The sequence below is a fragment of the Urtica dioica genome, chromosome 1 (genome assembly GCF_054948205.1).
Source record: "Urtica dioica subsp. dioica isolate 48M chromosome 1, U.dioica_male_clone48M_v1_H2, whole genome shotgun sequence".
NCBI lineage: Eukaryota > Viridiplantae > Streptophyta > Magnoliopsida > Rosales > Urticaceae > Urtica > Urtica dioica.
In genome coordinates this window covers 54,882,675-54,901,954 of record NC_142756.1, presented here as the reverse complement: position 1 = coordinate 54,901,954, position 19,280 = coordinate 54,882,675, and the positions used below count along the sequence as shown (strand labels likewise).

Genomic DNA, 19,280 nt, shown 5'->3' with positions numbered 1-19,280 from the left:
CCGCTTCAGGACAAGGATGGCATCTAGAGAAGCAGAGAGAAATCTCAAGTTCCTTGAGAATGAATGGGATTGCTTTCCCCTCAATGAGAGGGATATTTATAGGTGTTTGAGGGCCTTAGAAGGTCTTTTTCGTCCATGTGGGACTAGGGGCGCGCGCGCCGTCAAATGGAGGTGCACGGCGCGCGGCGCAGGGGGCGCGGTGCGCGGGTCATCAGCCGCGGCGCGGAATGCGCGGCGCACGGGCGCGTGGCGCGGGCGTATCTTCGCGCGGCACGCTGTCTGCCCGGCGCGGCGCGCGGTTTGCTGTGTGGCCGGCCGGCGCGGCGTTCTGCGCGTGCGACGCATGGCTCGTCTCGTCGGTCTCTTGTGGGCCTTTAAGGGTCTTTTGGACATCCTGCTTTCTTGTGTGGAATGTGAAGGTCTCTATTCGACGAGAGTGACTCGATTCGAGGAGGGATTCGAGGCTCGACTCGAGGAGAACGACCCGAGGCTCGACTCGAGGAGAACGACTCGAGGCTCGACTCGAGGAGAACGACTCGAGGCTCGACTCAAGGAGAACGACTCGAGGCTCGACTCGAGGAGCGACTCGAGGCTCGACTCGAGCAGAAAGACTCGAGGAGAACGACTCGAGGCTCGACTCGAGGAGAACGAGCCGAGGCTCGACTCGAGGAGAACGACTCGAGGCTCGACTCAAGGAGAACTACTCGAGGCTCGACTCGAGGAGCGACTCGAGGCTCGACTCGAGGAGAACGACTCAAGGCTCGACTCCAGGAGAACGACTCGAGGCTCGACTCGAGGAGCGACTCGAGGAGAATGACTCGAGGCTCGACTCGAGGAGAACGACCTGAGGCTCGACTTGAGGAGAACGACTCGAGGCTCGACTCAAGGAGAACGACTCGAGACTCGACTCGAGGAGCGACTCGAGGCTCGACTCGAGGAGAACGACTCGAGGCTCGACTCGAGGAGAACGACCCGAGGCTCGACTCGAGGAGAACGACCCGAGGCTCGACTCGAGGAGAACGACTCGAGGAGCGACTCGAGGCTCGACTCGAGGCTCGACTCGAGGAGAACGACTCGAGGCTCGACTCGAGGAGAACGACTCGAGGCTCGACTCGAGGAGCGCGAGAGTTTGGTACGAGGACTCGCCAGTCAACCCGTGATAGAAGGTTTGCCGCTTTTCAGGACCTCCGGAGTGACCATCGGCCCTTTGAACGGCGTGTCTTCTTGGCGTCTCGGGTTTTCCGAAAACGACCGACAACAGTAGGCACACACCAAGTGCTCGAATCAAAGAGAAATATTTAAATAAACGAGATGCAAAATAATTTAGAGATATAAGTTTCATTATCATGTCATCATTCACGTGCATGAGGTTTACTTACTGAGCTTTATAGATCTCCCCTTTTTCCCACACCCTTTTTAAGGACACGAGTAGTTGGTTACCGAACGAAGACGATGGGACGACTTGCGACGTGGCTAGTGGCAAATATATAATTAGTTATCAATTTTAATGCTAATTATGACCTTCTAATCTAAGTCTATGTTTTCAATTTCCGCACTCACGCTACTATGTTTGAGGATGTATAATTATTGCACTTTTATCTTCTAGACTTCTAATAGTTGAATATTAGCATTTTGAATGGAAAAAACAACACAAATTTGTTGTAACTAGCCAAGTTTGTCATTTTTATTGAGGGAATAGCCCAAGTTTCATTTTATTAAGCAAATAGCCCATATTTTCGGCTCAGACCATAACACCCTTGGTAAATTCGCGAATAGGTTAATTTAATTAACCTATTTGAGTGAATTAGGTTAATTAATTAACTTATTGGTTGAATATTAGTTTAGGTTATGATTTTTTTGTGAGTAAAGTTAATTTACTAAATGATTGAATTCGGAATTAGTTTAATGAATTAAATTCTTTGAATATCAATTGACTTAAGCTATGATTTTTGTAAATGTTTTGTGAATTTCAAATCCTTCACAAATCAGTTAATTAATTAACCTAACTCACTCCAGTAAGTTAATTAAATTAACCGATTCACGAATTTACAAAGTGCCTCTCCTCAATCCCCTCCATCGCCGCCGATTTCCTCTCTGTCGCTGATTCCTCTCCCCTCGCCGATTTTCGAGCCAACCTGAGCCATCGATTCTCAGAGCATCGCCGCCGCCGGAGCTCGACGGAATCGACGCCATCTATGGCAAATCTTGACGTCGTCTATGGTGGATCTCGCCGGCGACGTTAGGGATCAGCAACGACGATGGACGACGATTAGCGATGACGCGGCGGCGTGAAATAGATCGGCGGCGATCGGCGGCGATCGGCGGCGTGAAGTGGATCGGTGACACGTGAAATGGACGAAGATGAGAACGAGTTTAGGTTTAGGTTTTGGGAAAATTGAGTTTTGCTCTTATATATGAGGGTAATTTAGGTAGTGAAATATTAATTGGGCTATTCACTTAATTTATTCAAACTTGGGCTATTCTCCTAATATTGGTTGGTTGACTGGGCTAGTATGCTCGCTCTCCCAAAAAACAAAGTATTATGTTTTTGCAAAAAATTTATGATTTTAAATTTTAAATGGTATTTTAAGTTTTATCAAACTACTAAATAAAAGTACGCGCTACAAACATGGTCCATCAATCCCTCGGATTTGATTCCTCATTTATCTCCCTCCTTTGCTTGCCGCCCATCTCATTGCTTCATGGAACAAATTTGTTTCCTCTTTTTTTCTTTTGGCAAGTATCCTCATACATCAATGCACAAAATAAACTCTCTTTCTCTCTATCGTATGGATGGTTTTGAGGCTTCTAGAACATGCTTCTAGATATTCTTTATTTGTTCATGACAATATAAGAAAAGCCCATGTAGAATTTTGACATAAAATTCCATGAAATGAAATGCAATCCTTAAGGCCCAATATAATTATGTTGGCCATGTGACTAAATTCATTGTCATCATATGACAATGTCAAAAATCTTATTTATTGACATTCATAGCATCTTATCTCCTAATGGACAAAATTACCATTTACACAATTTTCGTAAAACTTGTCTAGTTCAACATTTGAACTCGTTTTGACTTAGCTTTCTTGTTTAACTAATCTTACTCTAATGACTTGTGGTAGTAACCTCATGGATCCAAATGAATAAAGCTTGACCTAGTATACTTGGACTCAAAAGTTCACAAACCTTTTCCAAGTTTAGCTTAATGTCAACTGACTCCACTAAAGAGTTGACACTGAAAATTTCTCAGTTCAAATGAATTTATTTTCTACTCAAGAATTCAACTAAATTATGATGAGTGGATCCACTGAATATTATCTATGTTTACCCCTCATGAATATCATCAGATAGTCAGGATTTACAAAATTACCATTTTACCCTTCTAACTGTTATTTGCTCAACTTCTTTGTCGCTTGTGAATAAGTTAGAAACAATGTATTGAGGAGGAGCTAACAAGTGACATTGTTTCACCAAAATAGTCATGATTAAAGTTGGACACTAGCCAGTTCATTTATTATTCCAAGGAACATAGCATAAGGTGATATACATTGTATTTCAGCAATATTGTACATGAATTCCATATCTATGAGAACTTCACAAAGTTACTCATGATATCTTCATAACTTAGTACTTCACCAATAAGTCTTTCTATATCACATACTGAATCTAGAACTCAGGCTTTCTCAAATAAGAATACGTAAGATATGAAATGACATGTCTCATTTCAGGATTGAGGTAAGCATGATGCAATTTATACGTAGTGACTCTAAGACAGACGAGGTGAAATGGTTTGTTCTTACAATGTCACTAGAGGTGCACTAGTTAATTCAGTATCTTCAGAAGTTACCTGGGAAGAACTATAGAGTATCCAACTATCTATGTCCCATAACCAGACATCATAGATTCTCCTAACAATCATACTGAGATCAATAGCCCTTTGATCCTTTGATTGTGATTATACTGTTTTAAGCAAACCATGAAGAATTTGTTCATGCAAATCTATATATGATTCTTCATTTGTTGTTAGGTTTGTTTAAGGACTAAAGACTAAGGTTTATCATAAAGCTTCAAACAGATAAGGAAGAATGATGAAAGTTTCAACTTTTATTAATTATTCAGCAATTACAAGCAAGAGTCTTCGTGAGACTTTATTACATCAAATGTATATAAGTAATGACTACTAATCTTTTTGTGGGCACCAATGCCAACATGCGCACTCTCTAGTGAGGCCCAGCCTGAGTCTAAACTAGTGAACCTGAACGGGGGTCTTCCCGGAGCTTCTAGACCCCGCCTAGGAGCTCAATGCTCCGGCAACTTCATACCATGGCGTCGCAGGTCTCACCGACGGTGGCACAAGCCTCGCATAGACCGATAGGGCCTCGCGCAGTGACCAAGACGGGTGCTCCATGGCCTTCTCCTCACGGCCCAGCCCATGTGCTCCGGCTATTGGAAATTATCTAGGGTTAAGAAAAATTTTAACACTTCGAGCAAGCGGCATAATTTAAAAATTTTCTTTAAAACAAGTACAACGTTTTTAATAACCTAGACAAAGAGCAAGTACATAAAAATTAAAACTATTAATAAGCATCAAATGTTTACTAACCTTTGAGAAGCTTGAACGTTGAGAAGCCTTCGGAAGGTTGAAACGTTCGTCTCCCCTCGCAACACGTCTCTCTTCTTTCCTCGGGAAATCGAGCTACCACGAAAGTTTCTATCACAAAAGAAAGGAATTAGTTGTGGGCACTTTTAAACATGACGACTCAACAACAAGTCTTAGAGTCGAAGAACTAAAACACTAGGTCAATTGTGGACCTAGGTGTCAAAACAAAAACGAAAAGAAAACTAGAGAGAAGAGGGAAGGGGCGGCAACCACAAGTTCTTGAGAGAGAAGCTCTCAATCTCTAACTTATGTGGGATGAATGAAATGAGAGGAATAAAGGTCCTAATTATAGGAGAAGGGTCGGCCTTGGAAAGAAGTAGTTTCCTCTTTTTTCCAAGCATTCATGAGCAAATCTTATTTCCTCTTTTCCCCTTGCCTTACACGTCCATAATGCCTTCTAGAAGGCCTTGGATTTGTGTCCTCTATTGTTCATTATCTTGGTTGGCCGCCCATTTTATTCTCTTCTAGAGGAAATTTGTTTCCTCTTTTTCTTTTGGCAAGTATCTTCATACATTAATACACAAAATTGGCTCTCTTTTTCTTGGGTTGGATGTGCACACCTTCTAGAAGGGGCTTCAAGATTTTTCTTCATTTGTTCATGACAACATAAGAAAAGTCCATTAAGAATTGTTGTCGCTGTTTCTCGGACAACTATTTAGAAGCCCCAAACGGTTCGACCCTAGGCCGGACCAAGTGGTCGCGTTCGGGCTTGAGCGTGTCGGACTCGGTATCCCGAGCCTTCCCTTAGCTGTGGTTGGTGTTTGCCTCATCCGTCGTTTGTCCTGCAAGAGAAGGCAACGATGAACTACAAAGGGGAAACAGAGGGGTTGCCTCTGTTTACCTCTCCGACGCTCAACATTAGTAGGATTGAGGTGGATATAGAGGGTTTAGGTGATTAGAGGCCGAGACTTGAGAGAAACGAGCGAGGTACGAGTTTGACAGCGTTTCAGTACTTAAATTCGGATTACCTGGACCGAGGGAGGGACCCTGGTATTTATAGGCGACCAAGGGACGTTTTGAAAGTCCCTTGGCCGAGTGAGGGTGAGTCGGCCATCGGCCGGGTGAGACTCGGTCGGCCGATGGCCGAGTGAAGTTGGGCCGCCGAGTGAGATTCACTCAGCCATTGGCCGAGTGAACGTTGGATGAGATTCACTCGGCCATTGGCCGAGTGAATGTGGGCCGCCGAGTGAGATTCACTCGGCCATTGGCCGAGTGAACGCTGGATGAGGTTCACTCGGCCATTGGCCGAGTGAATGCCGGACGCCGAGTGAGATTCACTCGGCCATTGGCCGAGTGAACGCTGGATGAGGTTCACTCGGCCATTCGCCAAGTGAAAGGCCTGGGCCGAGTGAAAGGCCTGGGCCAAGTGAGCTGTTGGGCCGGCAGGGAACTCACTCGGCCATTGGCCGAGTGAACTTGGTGGGCCGGCTGAGGGTTCACTCGACCATTGGTCGAGTGAGCGTGATGGGCCGGCTGTGGGTTCACTCAGCCATTGGCCGAGTGAATTGTTTGGGTCGGCCAATGGCCGAGTGAACTGGGCCAGCCATTGGCCGAGTGAGCTCCTCCGGCCGTCCGAAACGTCGATCGCGTCGTCGGGCCTCGTCGGGCCGATAACAAGAATTTTCAAGTAAAATTCTATGAAATGAAATTAATCTTCAAGGCCCAAATTCTTTAATATGGCCGAGTGGTTTTTAAATCATTTGTCATCATATGACAATTTCAAAAAATTTATTGACATTCATTTCGTCCTATGTCCTAAATGAGAAAAATACCCTTAAGACAATTTTCGTAAAACTTGTCTCGTTCTTGTTTTGACTTAGCTTCTAGTTTAACTATTCCTACTTGTGACAATGACCTCATGGATCCAAATGAACAAAGCTTTAGCTAAAACACTTGCAGTCAAAAGTTCACAAACCTTTCCCAAGATTAGGTTAATGTGAACTGACTCCACTAAAGAGTTGACAGTGAGAATCTCTCGGTTCAAATTAATTTATTTTATACTCAAGAATTCAACTAACAATCGTACTGAGGTCAATAGTCCTTTGACCCTTAGATTGCGAATATATCGTTTTAAGCAAACTACGAAGAGTTTGTTCATGCAAATCTACATTTGTCTCTTCGTAAGTTGTTAAGTCTGTTTATGGACTAAAGACTAAGGTTTTATCATAAAGCTTCAAACAGACAAGGAGGAATGAATGAACGTTTCAACTTTTATTAATGAATGATTACAAGCAAGAATTTTCGTGAGACTATATTACATCAAATGGACATAAATAGACACTACTACTCTTCTTGTGGGCACCATTGACAACACCGGCTCATATAAATAGGAGTCACTGCCTCACAATCTGTAAGCCATTCCTAACCTGAGCGTGCCCATACTCTATGGATCCTCACTCTAAATCACTTAATCCGCTCAAGTACGCTTATCAGCTTAAAAGACGTTCGGTCCATACATGATTACATTACACCATTGCTAATGATGAGCGTCGGAGTGCTCGCTGAAGGGAAACCTTGCGGGTCCTTGTAGTTCACGTTCGTTTCCTCTCACTTGCGACGAACAAAATAAACCGCTAATCTATTGTACATGGTCCTAAAATTATGAGCGTGAGAGACAGAACTCGAGTGAGAGTAAGAGAAAAGTGAATAAGAGAAAAAGAAAAAGAAAAAAATATGTATTATTCGATTTGAAGGGTATTTTTATCAATTTTATTTAGATAAAAGATCATTTTTAGATATTTTCTAACTAGTGGGTAAAACCATGATATTTTGTTGCTTATTAGGCTCCCTTTATGATATTTCTCATTTGAAATATTCTACATTGGACAATTTGAATCAAATAGAATCTCATGTCAACACAGATTTTAGTTGGGAATATCCCTGAAAATAAAATGAAAATGAACAAGATATATAAGATCATGCATTACATTTATCTCGTCACACACAAGTTTTGACATCCCTAACTATATGAATAGTACTCAAGAAATTTAATCTTGGAACACACAATTTCATAAAACTATTTAATTTCTATTTTCATTACTCACTATAGGCCGTGCTGCGAAAGCTGTTAAGAGTACAAACATCAAGAATGGAGAGAATCGCAGTATTTCTCGTACAACGAGGAGTCTTGAACTGACTCAGTGCAGCTCCTCCGGCGATAAACTGCTCCATGATCTTCCTAAAAGTCCCTCTCTTGACGATTCGGAGCTCGAGAGGTCCAATGGAGTGAGTTCGGCGAGACACGACGTAGCCGTGGTCGACGAATGAGGCGTCCATGGTCGCGCAGCATTCCTCGAGTACTTCATCTGCCACGTGGCCGTCAATCTCCCAATAGATGATGTAATGGCTGGCCGCCACATCAGCATGGCTGGTGAAGTCAACAAGCTCAGCGGCTCCGGAGGCGGAGAGGTGGTCGGAGCCGCGCTGGACGACAATCTGGAGGTCGCGCTCGGTGTTCTTGTCAATGTTGACGGTCAGGATGAGGTTTCTCCGGCAAATAAAGTTCAACTTTGGCGTTGCGTTGTGGAAACCCACCACCTCTATCACGTCACCAAGTCTGTACCTGTATAGGCCTGGGATCGCCACAGTTGTCAAAATATCATAAAGTAGGCCTTAAAAGTAGCAAAATATCAAGGTTAGATCCATTCGAAGAAAAATATCCGAAATTTTACTTTTATCCCAAATTTGCACAAAAATACCATTTAAGCAAAAGAAACATTTTTATTTTTATTTTTTTTCACTCATTTTCACTCTCTTTCCCTCTCATTCACCAATTTCATGAAGATTTCGATGGGTTTGACGCGAGTTTGATGTTCTCACATGAATTTGAGCTCTTCCCCTTTAAAATGTAAATATAAATGTATGATTTTTTTTTTGTTTATTTCATGTTTTTATTGAGTATAGATGATTTTGAATGATTTGGATTAAATTCATTTAAGTTAAGTTATTGAATTTCAGAAAAATCACGAATATGTACGACATTATCCGATAGTATACATTGAAATTCATATAGATTTACAATATTGTACAATGGTGTACGATTATGTACGATTGTATGGAATGGTGTACGATGATATACATTGGTATACGATGGTGTACGATGAGATTCATACAAAATAGAGAAAATGAGGAAATAGGCTGGAAGGGTATTTTTTTTCTGTTCCTTAGTCAAAGGTCTATTTTTAGATATTTTAAAAGGGCACTAGCGTTGATATTTTGACCAATTTGAGGTCCAATGCTAATGAAGTTACGTGACTTATGAGACGAAAATCCTTAAAAATGAAATATTTTATGTTGAAGTTTAAACATAATTTCTAATTAAATTAATTATGTATCTTATAATATTCATATGTGTTGAGTTAGCTGCCAGCGTGGCATTGTTTGTTAGAGTTAGTTAGAGTCATCGAGTCTGTAATCGTGCTAATATAAAGCAACGCTTAGTCTAGCTAGTTTTATCATCAGAGTCTTTTGTTTTGGTTAATTGAAAACACTAAAAACGCAGAGATATTGGGATAGAGAGATCTGAGTGTGTAAGGTTGGGAATTCATCTTCTTCCCGGGTAGCTTAGGTCGCACATTACTTCTGTGTTTGGGCGCGAAGAACTCGGATTGTGAGTCTTCGTGGAACTGTTAAGGTTCCAGGGTGTATTTTGATTGGAAAGAGATAGTGCAATTAATTTCGTGGTGAATTCCGGGGATTAGGCCGATTTGGCTGAAACCTCGTCAACAATCTCGTTGTGTTCTTCGTTTGCTTTGTTTCTGTTTGTTTCATTGCCTTTGAAGAGTTTAGGTCAACCTTTTCTAACAGTGGTATCAGAGCAGCGTTGGCGATCCCTCACAAATCATCTCAAGGTTTGTGACCTAATTCTTCACCCTGGCGGACAAGGAGGCAAAACCTGAATTAGGTGGAGACGAACCAGAAATCAGATATCAAGATTCGTCATTGATCAACACCAATCCCAATCGCGCGATAGTGATTGGTCAAGATTCCTGGTTTGTACCAAATATGAGGATTGACATTGATAAATTCGATGGAAATGGCGATTTCAGGATCTGGCGTCGAAAGATCGAGCTCTCTTGGCTCAGCAGCGCCTCTTGAAGGTGATTGACGATCCAATAGTTTGGCCAGAAGAAACCACCGAAGAACAGAAGAACAAAGTCTTGGAAACTGCTACAGGGATAATCATCTTTTATCTAACAGACTCAATCATTCGCCTTGTTGATGGCAAAGACACTCCGACAAAAATTTGGAAGAAATTGGATGCTCTATTCCAGGTAAAATCTCTCACGAACAAGATTAATCTTAAAGAGAGATTGTTTGGATACAGGATGAGTACTTCCAAGTCCCTAGAGGAAAATCTTGATGAGTTCCTCAAGATGACGATCAAGCTGGTGAACTCGGGTGATAAAGAAGCTCTGAGCGATGAAAATCAAGCGATCATTATCCTCAACTCGCTCCCTGAAGCCTATAAAGAATTCAAGACTGCAATCAAGTATGGACGCACTGAGATCACTCGTGAAGAGGTGGTATCTGCTCTTAGGTCCAAAGAATTCCAGCTGAAAACTGAACGTAACAACTCAAGTGGTGAAAGCAACTACGGTAGAGGAAGGAGTCCAAGAAAGTCCTCAAGCAAGAACCAACAAACAAAGAGTAACAACAAGAGTCAAGATCACTCAAACAAATGAAAGGACAAGGAAAAAGAGCTCAGAACTTGCTTCTACTGCAAGAAACCGGGACACTTGAAGAAAGACTGCAAACTATGGGAATGGTTATGATAAAGCAACCACCTCTACTACTGAGAGTCAAGATGCTGCAAACTATGGGAATGGTTATGATAGTGGAGAGGTCCTTCTGGTGTATTCCAACAGTCATAGAAGCGAGTGGATTCTTGATTCCAGGTGTACATACGATATGACCTTTCACAAAGAGTGGCTTACAGATTTCAAAGACATCACTGGTGGTAGTGTTGTCTTGGGAAATAGTGACACTTGTCAGGTTGATGGTACAGGAAACATCAGCATCAAGATGTTTGATGGATGTACAAAGATTCTTCAAAATGTTAGACTGGTTCTAAGCCTCACCAGAAATCTTGTGTCACTAGGAATTTTGGATGACTCTGGCTATGTGAACAAGATTGAAAAGGGTGTCATGTAGATATCACGTGGTTCCATGGTGGTGATTAAAGGCCAAAAGAGGGATGGTATGTACCACATGATTGGGGAAACTCAAGAAGCCTCCTCAGTCAATATCACTGACGCCAAAGAAGATCAACAGGCTGTTCTCTGGCATAGGCGGCTTGGTCATATCAGTGACAAGGGGCTGCAACTCATGAAGGATCAGAAGTATTTTGGGAAGGACAAGATAAGCAAGATTGAGTTATATGAGCATTGCATTCAAGGGAAACATCACAGACTGAAGTTCAAGACTGGGAGACAAAACTCAAAGGCTATCCTGGAATATGCTCACTTAGATCTGTGGGGTCCTGAGCCAAATACAACACATGTTGGTAACTCTTACTTTCTCTCTATAGTTGATGATCTTTTTAGGAAAGTTTGGGTGTTTCTTATTAAAAATAAGAGTGATGCTTTTGAAAATTCAAATCCTGGAAAATTCTTGTTGAAAATTTAACTGATAAAATGTTAAAGACATTAAGGATAGATAATGGCTTGGAGTTTTGCAATGATGTGTTTGATAGGTACTGCAAGAGTGAAGGCATCCAAAGACACGACACGGTCAGAAAAACACCCCACCAAAATGGTATGGCTGAACGGATGAACATAACCTTGCTGGACAAGTCAAGGTGTATGCTTTTCAGTGCAGGGCTTCCAAAGAATTTCTGAGGAGAAGCTGTGGTCACAGCAGCTTATCTAGTCAACAGAAGTCCTTCAAGTGCCATTGAGTTCAAAACTCCTGAAGAGGTATGGTCAGATAAAACACCAGATATATCTCATCTTAGAGTCTTTGGTTGTTCTTCCTATGCTCATCAAAAAGAGGGAAAACTAGACCCTAGGGCAGTGAAATATGTGTTCCTAGGATACCGTGAAGGGACTAAAGGGTATAGATTATGGTTAAAAGGAGATAGGGGTTTCAAAACTATCAATAGTAGAGATGTAATCTTTCATGAAACTGACTTTCCTTGTCTAAACGAGTCTAGTATTAGAAATACAAATGTTCCTTGTGCAGCTACAAAAGCATTGAGGTTATTCCCATGGCTGCTCATATTAGTCAAGGTTCAGTCAGAACAAGCAAGCCTGAAGAGTCTATGGTACATAGACAAGAAGAATGTGATGGTCACAGCTCAAGTGAATTCAGAGAGGAAGTACATGAAGACTCACCGCAGTCACCTACAAGCTATCAGCTAGTCAGAGATATAGAAAGAATGACTTCAAGGCATGTAGAGATATATGGCTTCTCTGCTTATACAGATCTTCTTGCTTATGCCTTCTTCTCAGCTGTAGAGATCCACAAGTCAGAGCCTGAGACCTATGAACAAGCAGTAAAGTGCTCTGAATCTCTGAAGTGGAAAGCTGCTATGAATGAAGAGATGGAGTCTTTACACAAAAACAAGACCTGGGAGATAGTTGACCGTCCTAAAGAGCTGTTTGTAGTTGCTTGCAAGTGGATCTACAAGGTGAAAGAATCAAGCAGTGAATCTGAAAAATGTCAGATACAAAGCCAGGTTAGTGGCTAAAGGGTTCACAGAGAAAGAATGAGTAGATTACAATAAGATCTTCTCACCAGTGGTCAAGTATAAGACTATAAGGATCATGTTGTTACTTGTAGCTCAGTTCAACCTTGAGCTTGAGCAAATGGATGTCAAAACAACATTTCTTCATGGTGAGCTTGAAGAAGCCATCTACATGGATCAACCTCCAGGATATGAAGTCAAGAAGAAGAACAAGGATCTGGTTTGTCTGCTTAAGAGATCCTTGTATGGGTTGAAACAGTCTCCCCGGCAGTGGTATATAAGGTTTGATACCTTCATCACTAATCAAGGTTTCAACAGAAGCTTCTTTGATACATGCCTATACTTCAGAGGGTCCAACATTGAAGAGGCTGAGTACTTATTACTCTACGTGGATGACATGTTGCTTATTAGCAAGGAAAAAGGTCGAGTTGAAACCATGAAGAAAATGCTATCCTCTGAATTTGACATGAAAGATCTGGGAGCTGCATGCAAAATCCTTGGAATGAAGATTGAAAGAGATCAAGGGAGAGGTCAGCTGTTCTTGAATCAACAGGGATACATTGAAAAACTTGTGGACAAGTTTTCTGTCAAAGATTCTAAAGTCACAAAGTTGCCTCTCGGACCTAAAATCCAGTTGTCCAAATATCAGTGTCCAAGTACTCTAGAAGATATAGAGTTTATGGGTGATAAGCCTTACTCCCAAGCTGTTGGCTCTATCATGTATGCAATGACTTGCACAAGGCCAGATTTGGCTCATGCAATCAGTTGCTTAAGCAGGTACATGGCTAACCCAGGAAAGAGCCATTGGTTTGCCATCAAGGGTATGCTCAAATATCTGGCAGGTTCTACAAGTACAGGGTTGATGTACAAGCAGGGTAAGTCAGAAGGAGTGACTATTGAAGGTTTCGTGGATTATGACTATGCTTGTGATAGGGACACCAGACGATCTACTTCAGCCTACTTCTTTACTGTCTGTGGTAGCTGTGTGAGTTGGAGATCTCAGCTACAGTCAGTTGTGACACTTTCTACCATTGAAGCAGAGTATATTGCTGCTACTGAGTCAGTCAAGGAAGGAATATGGATCCAAGGGTTAATCAAAGAGTTGATGTTGTATGATGGTATTGCAATCATTTACTCTGACAGCCAGAGTGCAATACACTTGAGTAGGAATCCTATGTTTCATGACAGGACAAAGCATGTGGAGATAAAATATCACTTCATCAGGGAGAAGCTGGCTTAGAATGTCGTCAAGCTTGAGAAGGTGGCAACTGAAGATAACCCTGCAGATTGTGGCACTAAAGTTCTACCCCTAGGAAAGTTAAGCATTGTCTGAACTTACTCGGGGTGGTAAAGAGAAATTAATTGGACGAATGATGATCCACTGGAGTTCCGGCTGCACTGGCTAGCAAGGCAGCTGCGGTGGAGCTGGTATCCGTTGTAAGGCACTGAAAGCTCTCAAACCCCTTCCCCTTTTCTTTCATTCAAAATGTAGTGAGTCAGATGCCAGCGTGGCATTATTTGTTAGAGTTAGTTAGAGTCATCGAGTCTGTAATCGTGCTAATATAAAGCACCGCTTAGTCTAGCTAGTTTTATCATCAGAGTCTTTTGTTTTGGTCAATTGAAAACACTAAAAACACAGAGATATTGGGATTGAGAGATCTAAGCGTGTAAGGTTGGGAAATCGTCTTCTTCTCGGGTAGCTTAGGTCGCACGTTACTTCTGTGTTTGGGCGCGAAGAACTCGGATTGCGAGTCTTCGTGGAACTGTTAAGGTTTCAGGGTGTATTTTGATTGGAAAGACATAGTTCAACGAATTCCGTGGTGAATTCCGGGGATTAGACCGATTTGGCTGAACCTCGTCAACAATCTCGTTGTGTTCTTCATTTGCTTTGTTTCTGTTTGTTTCATTGCCTCTGAAGAGTTTAGAGTTTAGGTCAACCTTTTCTAACAATATGATAAGGCAAGAATAAAAAATAACAAAAAAGTTTAAATTTATGAAAATTTTAAATATATATATATAGTATTAATGTTGCTTCTTCTATTATTAAACTTGATTATTTAAAAAAAATTATATACAAATCGAATGTGAAAAAAAAAAAGCATCTTTAAAGACAAACAAAAAAAAAAGAAATAAATCCACGATGAAGGTATATATATATATATATATATATATATATATATATATGTGTGTGTGTGTGTGTGTGTGTGTGTGTGTGTATTTTGTATAGTTTAAAACTTTTAAGTTTTAAATATTTGGTTAGAATCAAGAAAAACATAACATTATGACAATTTTTGTTTTATCTTCCTTGGAAAAAAAATATTTATATAATAAAGAAGGAAACATATCGTATGCACATATACACTGTCTACAATAATTTGGGTAAATATCCACGACTTTTTAGCCTTGACAATTAATGATTCAACTATGAGTTGTCAAAACTATTTCTAATTTCATTATGTTATTTGCGCAGCCGCAACCTTCCAAGGAAATTGTAGTGGCAAATGTCGCAGCTGAAACTCCTATATTGTTGTGATAATCGAATCTATTTCCAATATGAGCAGTGCAACATAGTGGTGAGTGACAGTATGTGTGATTTTACATGTGATTTTAATTAATGGGGAGATATGACTTATGACAGTATGTGTGAGAGAGAGAGAGTCAAAACATAACATGTGAACATAATATAAAACAATATGTTAGCGAGGAAAAATGATAGATGATATATGCACATATTAAAGTAAACAAACGTGACCAATTACTTTCATATCACGGTATCAATGATATATGTTTCCACAATTTTCCGAAAAACCCATGAAAAGCCTTCCAAAATACAACAAGTGGGTCATGTTCTAGATCTTTTCATATAATGAAAGGCCTGTCCTGATTTAATAATATTATATGCTGTCATAAAGTTCACATCCAAATTTTCTCTATAACATATTGTTGTGAATCTTTTTCGGCCCATCCAATTTCACAGACACTCTTATTACACCACGGTTATTAACATATATAGAGTAATACTGTCTTACTTGAATTCGTATATTTGGCAGTTTCTAAGGTTAATAAAAAAAAACTAATTATAAAAACGTTAATTATTTTTAAACTTGTCTAATGATTCTGATATATTATACAGTAATATACTTAGAAATGGCTTAGAATATATTTAGTTAGTAACAAAAACTAGAGATACTTGAAAAAAAAAAAGTTTCTTAAGAAATTGAAAATTTGTAAATACTGGAAAAAACAAAATAGGAGGCTGAGGAAGGCTGAAATTTAACGACGATGAAAACCATATCACATATGATAATTAGTAGTTACATACCTGTGAAAGTAGTGAGGACGACTTCGTACTCTTGCCCGATCTGGACCTGAGATAGCGGAACCGGGCTGCCTTCAACAAAGTCATCGCCATTGCTCCTCGACAATGGGATGAATTCGAAGTACGAGAAAGTGGGGACGACCGCGAAAGCCACGTCCTCCGGAGGAACACAAGGGTCAAGGTTCGCCCCGATCCAGCTCTCCGTAGACCCGTAGTCCGCGCTGACGAATGGGATCCGATCCCCCGCATAGTGCCTCAGCTTCCTGAGGTAGGGCTGCATCGACCCGGTCATGATGGAGTACAGGTACTTGGCGTTGGGCCAGAGGGCTGGGACGAGCCCGTGCCAGGCCCGGCCCACCAAAGCCTGGCAGGCTTGCTCGATCCTCTGGGCCAAACCCGGGCTCGGACGCAGCACCCGGAGCACAGCTTCCCTGGGCCCGGGGGCCTGAACCCTCCCTGGGCTCAGGGTGCCGTGCCTGATGTCCGAGCACAGGTCTGCCCAGAGGTCCTCGAAGGCCGCGAAGGCCTGGACGAGGCTGTAGGCGAAAGTGGAGGTTATGAACTCGACCTCGTCGGAGAAGAAGAGGCCGAGGAGGAGATGGCAGTACGTTGACTGTTTGTAGTCGCCGATCGAGATCACTTCTTTCGGACTGCAAGTGAATGACTTTGTCTTCTCTTGCTTGATTCTGAACTCCTCGCTGTTGTAGTAGTGCGTCGTGGCTGTCCCCACCTCTAACCCTCCTTTGCTCATTAATTGTCGGCTGCTGTATATGAATTCCAGGATTCTACCTCCCTCTCTGATTGGATAAGCACTGTCACACACACCCACCCGAATTAAATTAACTAACAAAAAAAAAAAAAAATAATCAAAGTGAGCGGATTGATACTTAAATTAATGGAATGCTGACCTTGACCTATACGCAGCTGCCAATCTAAATATTTGAAGCGTTGTTTGAGCGCTGTGCTTTGTAAACGGGACGTACTTTTGCCTTCCATCTGTAGTTCCTGAGCTATTTAATAATTATATATTTTAAGTACGAAAGTTATTTAGTGTATGATATAATGAAACGAGGAACATGTTGATTTCATTTTGTTTATAATCATGGGAGATCAAAAACAGTGATAAACAAGATCTTATTACCTTTATTATGATTTTTATTATTATCGCATACCTTAGAGAGAGAGTGGTGATGGGTTGTTGTGTGAGTATAGGTGATGTGTCTCCATCAGCTATTCTGTGAATGTAAGGCTCTAAATCTGCATGGGTCGAGAGGGGAACCAGCCTTCTGTACAAGGATTCCAACTCGGAATCTTCCAGCTCAGCAATTTCCTCTCCGTCGCCGACCCATTTCTTCAGATACTCGACACCCCAATTGAGCTCCAATATCCGGCGAAGAGTCTGAGTCTGGACCAGACCGGCCATCTCCGACACTCCCTCGAACCACCCCGTCACGTCATCATACTCATCGCTCCAGTTACTAATGCCGTTCCGATTCTGATAATTATGATCTTCCATTTTGGATAACAAAACTTTGTTGTAACAGACTTGTCTTGTTGTGTGCACAAAAAATAGTGTGTGTTGTGCGTTACAGATATTTATTTGTATGGTATATAGTGGAAAATTAAAAAGTTTTGTGCCCCACGAGAGAGAGAGAGAGAGAGAGAGAGAGAGAGAGTTATCATAGAATTTATACGACTGTTTGTAGACCACAAGCAAGATAGGAAAGAGGCTAAATAAAATATGTTAATAAAGAGAAAACAAAATGTACGAAACAAAAAAATGTGTAACTAACCAACTAAAATTGTTTGAGATTGTTACTTAGCCAACATTTCGTAAATTTTAAGTAAATATCTATAAAGATGACGTCACATTTCTGATTTACCCTTTTATTGAAATAAAAAAAAGTGGGGTATTTACGTCAATTTACATGTGTAAATACATAGATGTGACTATTTATCTAAGATTAAGAAACATTGAGTATGTAGCAATGTGAAACTGTAAAAAAAAACTATATATCTAATGGACCTTTTATAATAACATATGAAATTGACACCGAGTTATCACTTTATCATGAGCAACCGAGCCCCATTCCCCCACTACGGCTAAAAGGGTCCTCATCCTGGCCGGACCACAAAAATAGGGTTACATATGTTTTGTTTCCCTTGCTAAATATATTTACTATTTTGACGGATTTTTGGGACATATCAAGGTTAAAGATATTGAAAAACAAATTTTATACTTGAGCCGCCGTTCGAATTTTGTGAAGGAGAAAAAAAAACTACCCTTTATATTGATATTATTCCAAATTTATAATCAAAGGAGAATGATTTTCTTATTATTCAAGATAAATAATTCTTTTAAAAAATATTATCTGTTAATATAGTTTTTCACACAAAATTTACGACATGAATATCACGGAGGAGTTTTGGCTACACACATCGTGAGGTGACGATCTTCTTCCCTAGGTTTCAAAGAAATTAGAGCTATTGAAGGGTAGGGACCGCAAGATATCGATTTCAAATATTTTTTTGGGAAGGATGATCGTGATGGTAAAGATCATTCTCCTTAGTCACAAAGAGATCGAGGCGGATGAGGATGAAATCGATAAGGAAAGATCTCCAAAGAGCCTTAGAGACGTGATTTTAGGTGACGATGAACCTCCGAATACCTACTTTCCATGGGATTAAGTATCTTGACTCCTTCGCGCTCCTCTTTCTAAATCAAGTACTGAAATAGTAAAAAATGGGATGTTCCTCTTTGTAATATGAGGAGTTTTAGAATATGATTTCAACAAGCACCTAGAAATCTTGAGAAGGTTACACTACTACAAATGTTGGATTCTACGACCCATATTCTACAACGCTTACAGCTAAGTGTTGTTGAAACTGGAGATTCTACAACACTTAAAATAAGCGTTGTAGAAACTGGGTATTTCTACAACGCCTATGGCTAACCGTTGTAAAAGCTTGTTGTTTCTACAACGCTTATGGCTAAGCGTTGTAGAAGCTTGGTGTTTCTACAACGCTTATGGCTAAGCGTTGCAGAAGCTTGGTGTTTCTACAACACTTACTATAAGTGTTGTAGAAGCTTGGTGTTTCTACAACACTTACTATAAGTGTTGTAAAATTTCACCATATTTCAAATCTCCCACAACGCTTAGACTATCCGTTGTAGAAGCCTCGCCGCGGTGACGTGATTTTCTCGCCGCGGCGAGAACATTCTACAACGGATAATCTAAGAGTTGTAGGATTAGTGAAATTTAATGGACCTCGCCGCGGCGAGAATCCTTCTTCGCCGCGGCGAGAACCTTCTACAATGGATAGAAGGTTCTCGCCGCGGCGAAGAAGGATTCTCGCCGCGGCGAGAAGAGTTCCAGAAAGCCTTTTTTGGAGAAGATTTTCGTGCCGCGGCGAAGGCTATCTCTCGCCGCGGCAAGAAAATTATGGGGTTACATTTCAGTAGCTTTGCCGCGGCGAGAAATAGTCTTCGCTGCGGCGAGAGTTCTACAACGCTTACTCTAAGCGTTGTAGAAGCGTTTTAAAACCTAAAAATTTAAATTTTTTCAAAAGGCCCGCCCAAATTTCAGACTTAGTCAATTTTTCTTCTTCAT

At 41.1% G+C, this 19,280-nt stretch overlaps 1 protein-coding gene across 1 annotated transcript; it reads right to left on the bottom strand.

Annotated features, from left to right (window-relative positions):
• Positions 1 to 7,503: 7,503 nt before the first annotated feature.
• Positions 7,504 to 17,339, bottom strand: LOC149408135 (indole-3-acetic acid-amido synthetase GH3.10-like). Its single transcript, XM_089616239.1, has 4 exons — positions 16,842 to 17,339; positions 16,578 to 16,679; positions 15,673 to 16,481; positions 7,504 to 8,235 (listed from the first exon to the last, which is right to left on the bottom strand). The coding sequence occupies exons 1-4, from the start codon at positions 17,183 to 17,185 to the stop codon at positions 7,700 to 7,702; spliced, it is 1,791 nt and encodes a 596-aa protein (XP_089472365.1). The 5' UTR covers positions 17,186 to 17,339; the 3' UTR covers positions 7,504 to 7,699.
• Between the last annotated feature and the right edge of the window lie 1,941 nt (positions 17,340 to 19,280).

Bases quoted from the DNA above. Each gene is read 5' to 3' on its own strand.
- LOC149408135 (XM_089616239.1), bottom strand. From the start codon at position 17,185: ATGGAAGATCATAATTATCAGAATCGGAACGGCATTAGTAACTGGAGC. The intron at 16,680-16,841 runs GTATGCGATAAT...ATTATTAAATAG, and splicing joins ATCACCACTCTCTCTCTAAG to CTCAGGAACTACAGATGGAA. The intron at 8,236-15,672 runs GTATGTAACTAC...TGGCGATCCCAG, and splicing joins CGTCCTCACTACTTTCACAG to GCCTATACAGGTACAGACTT.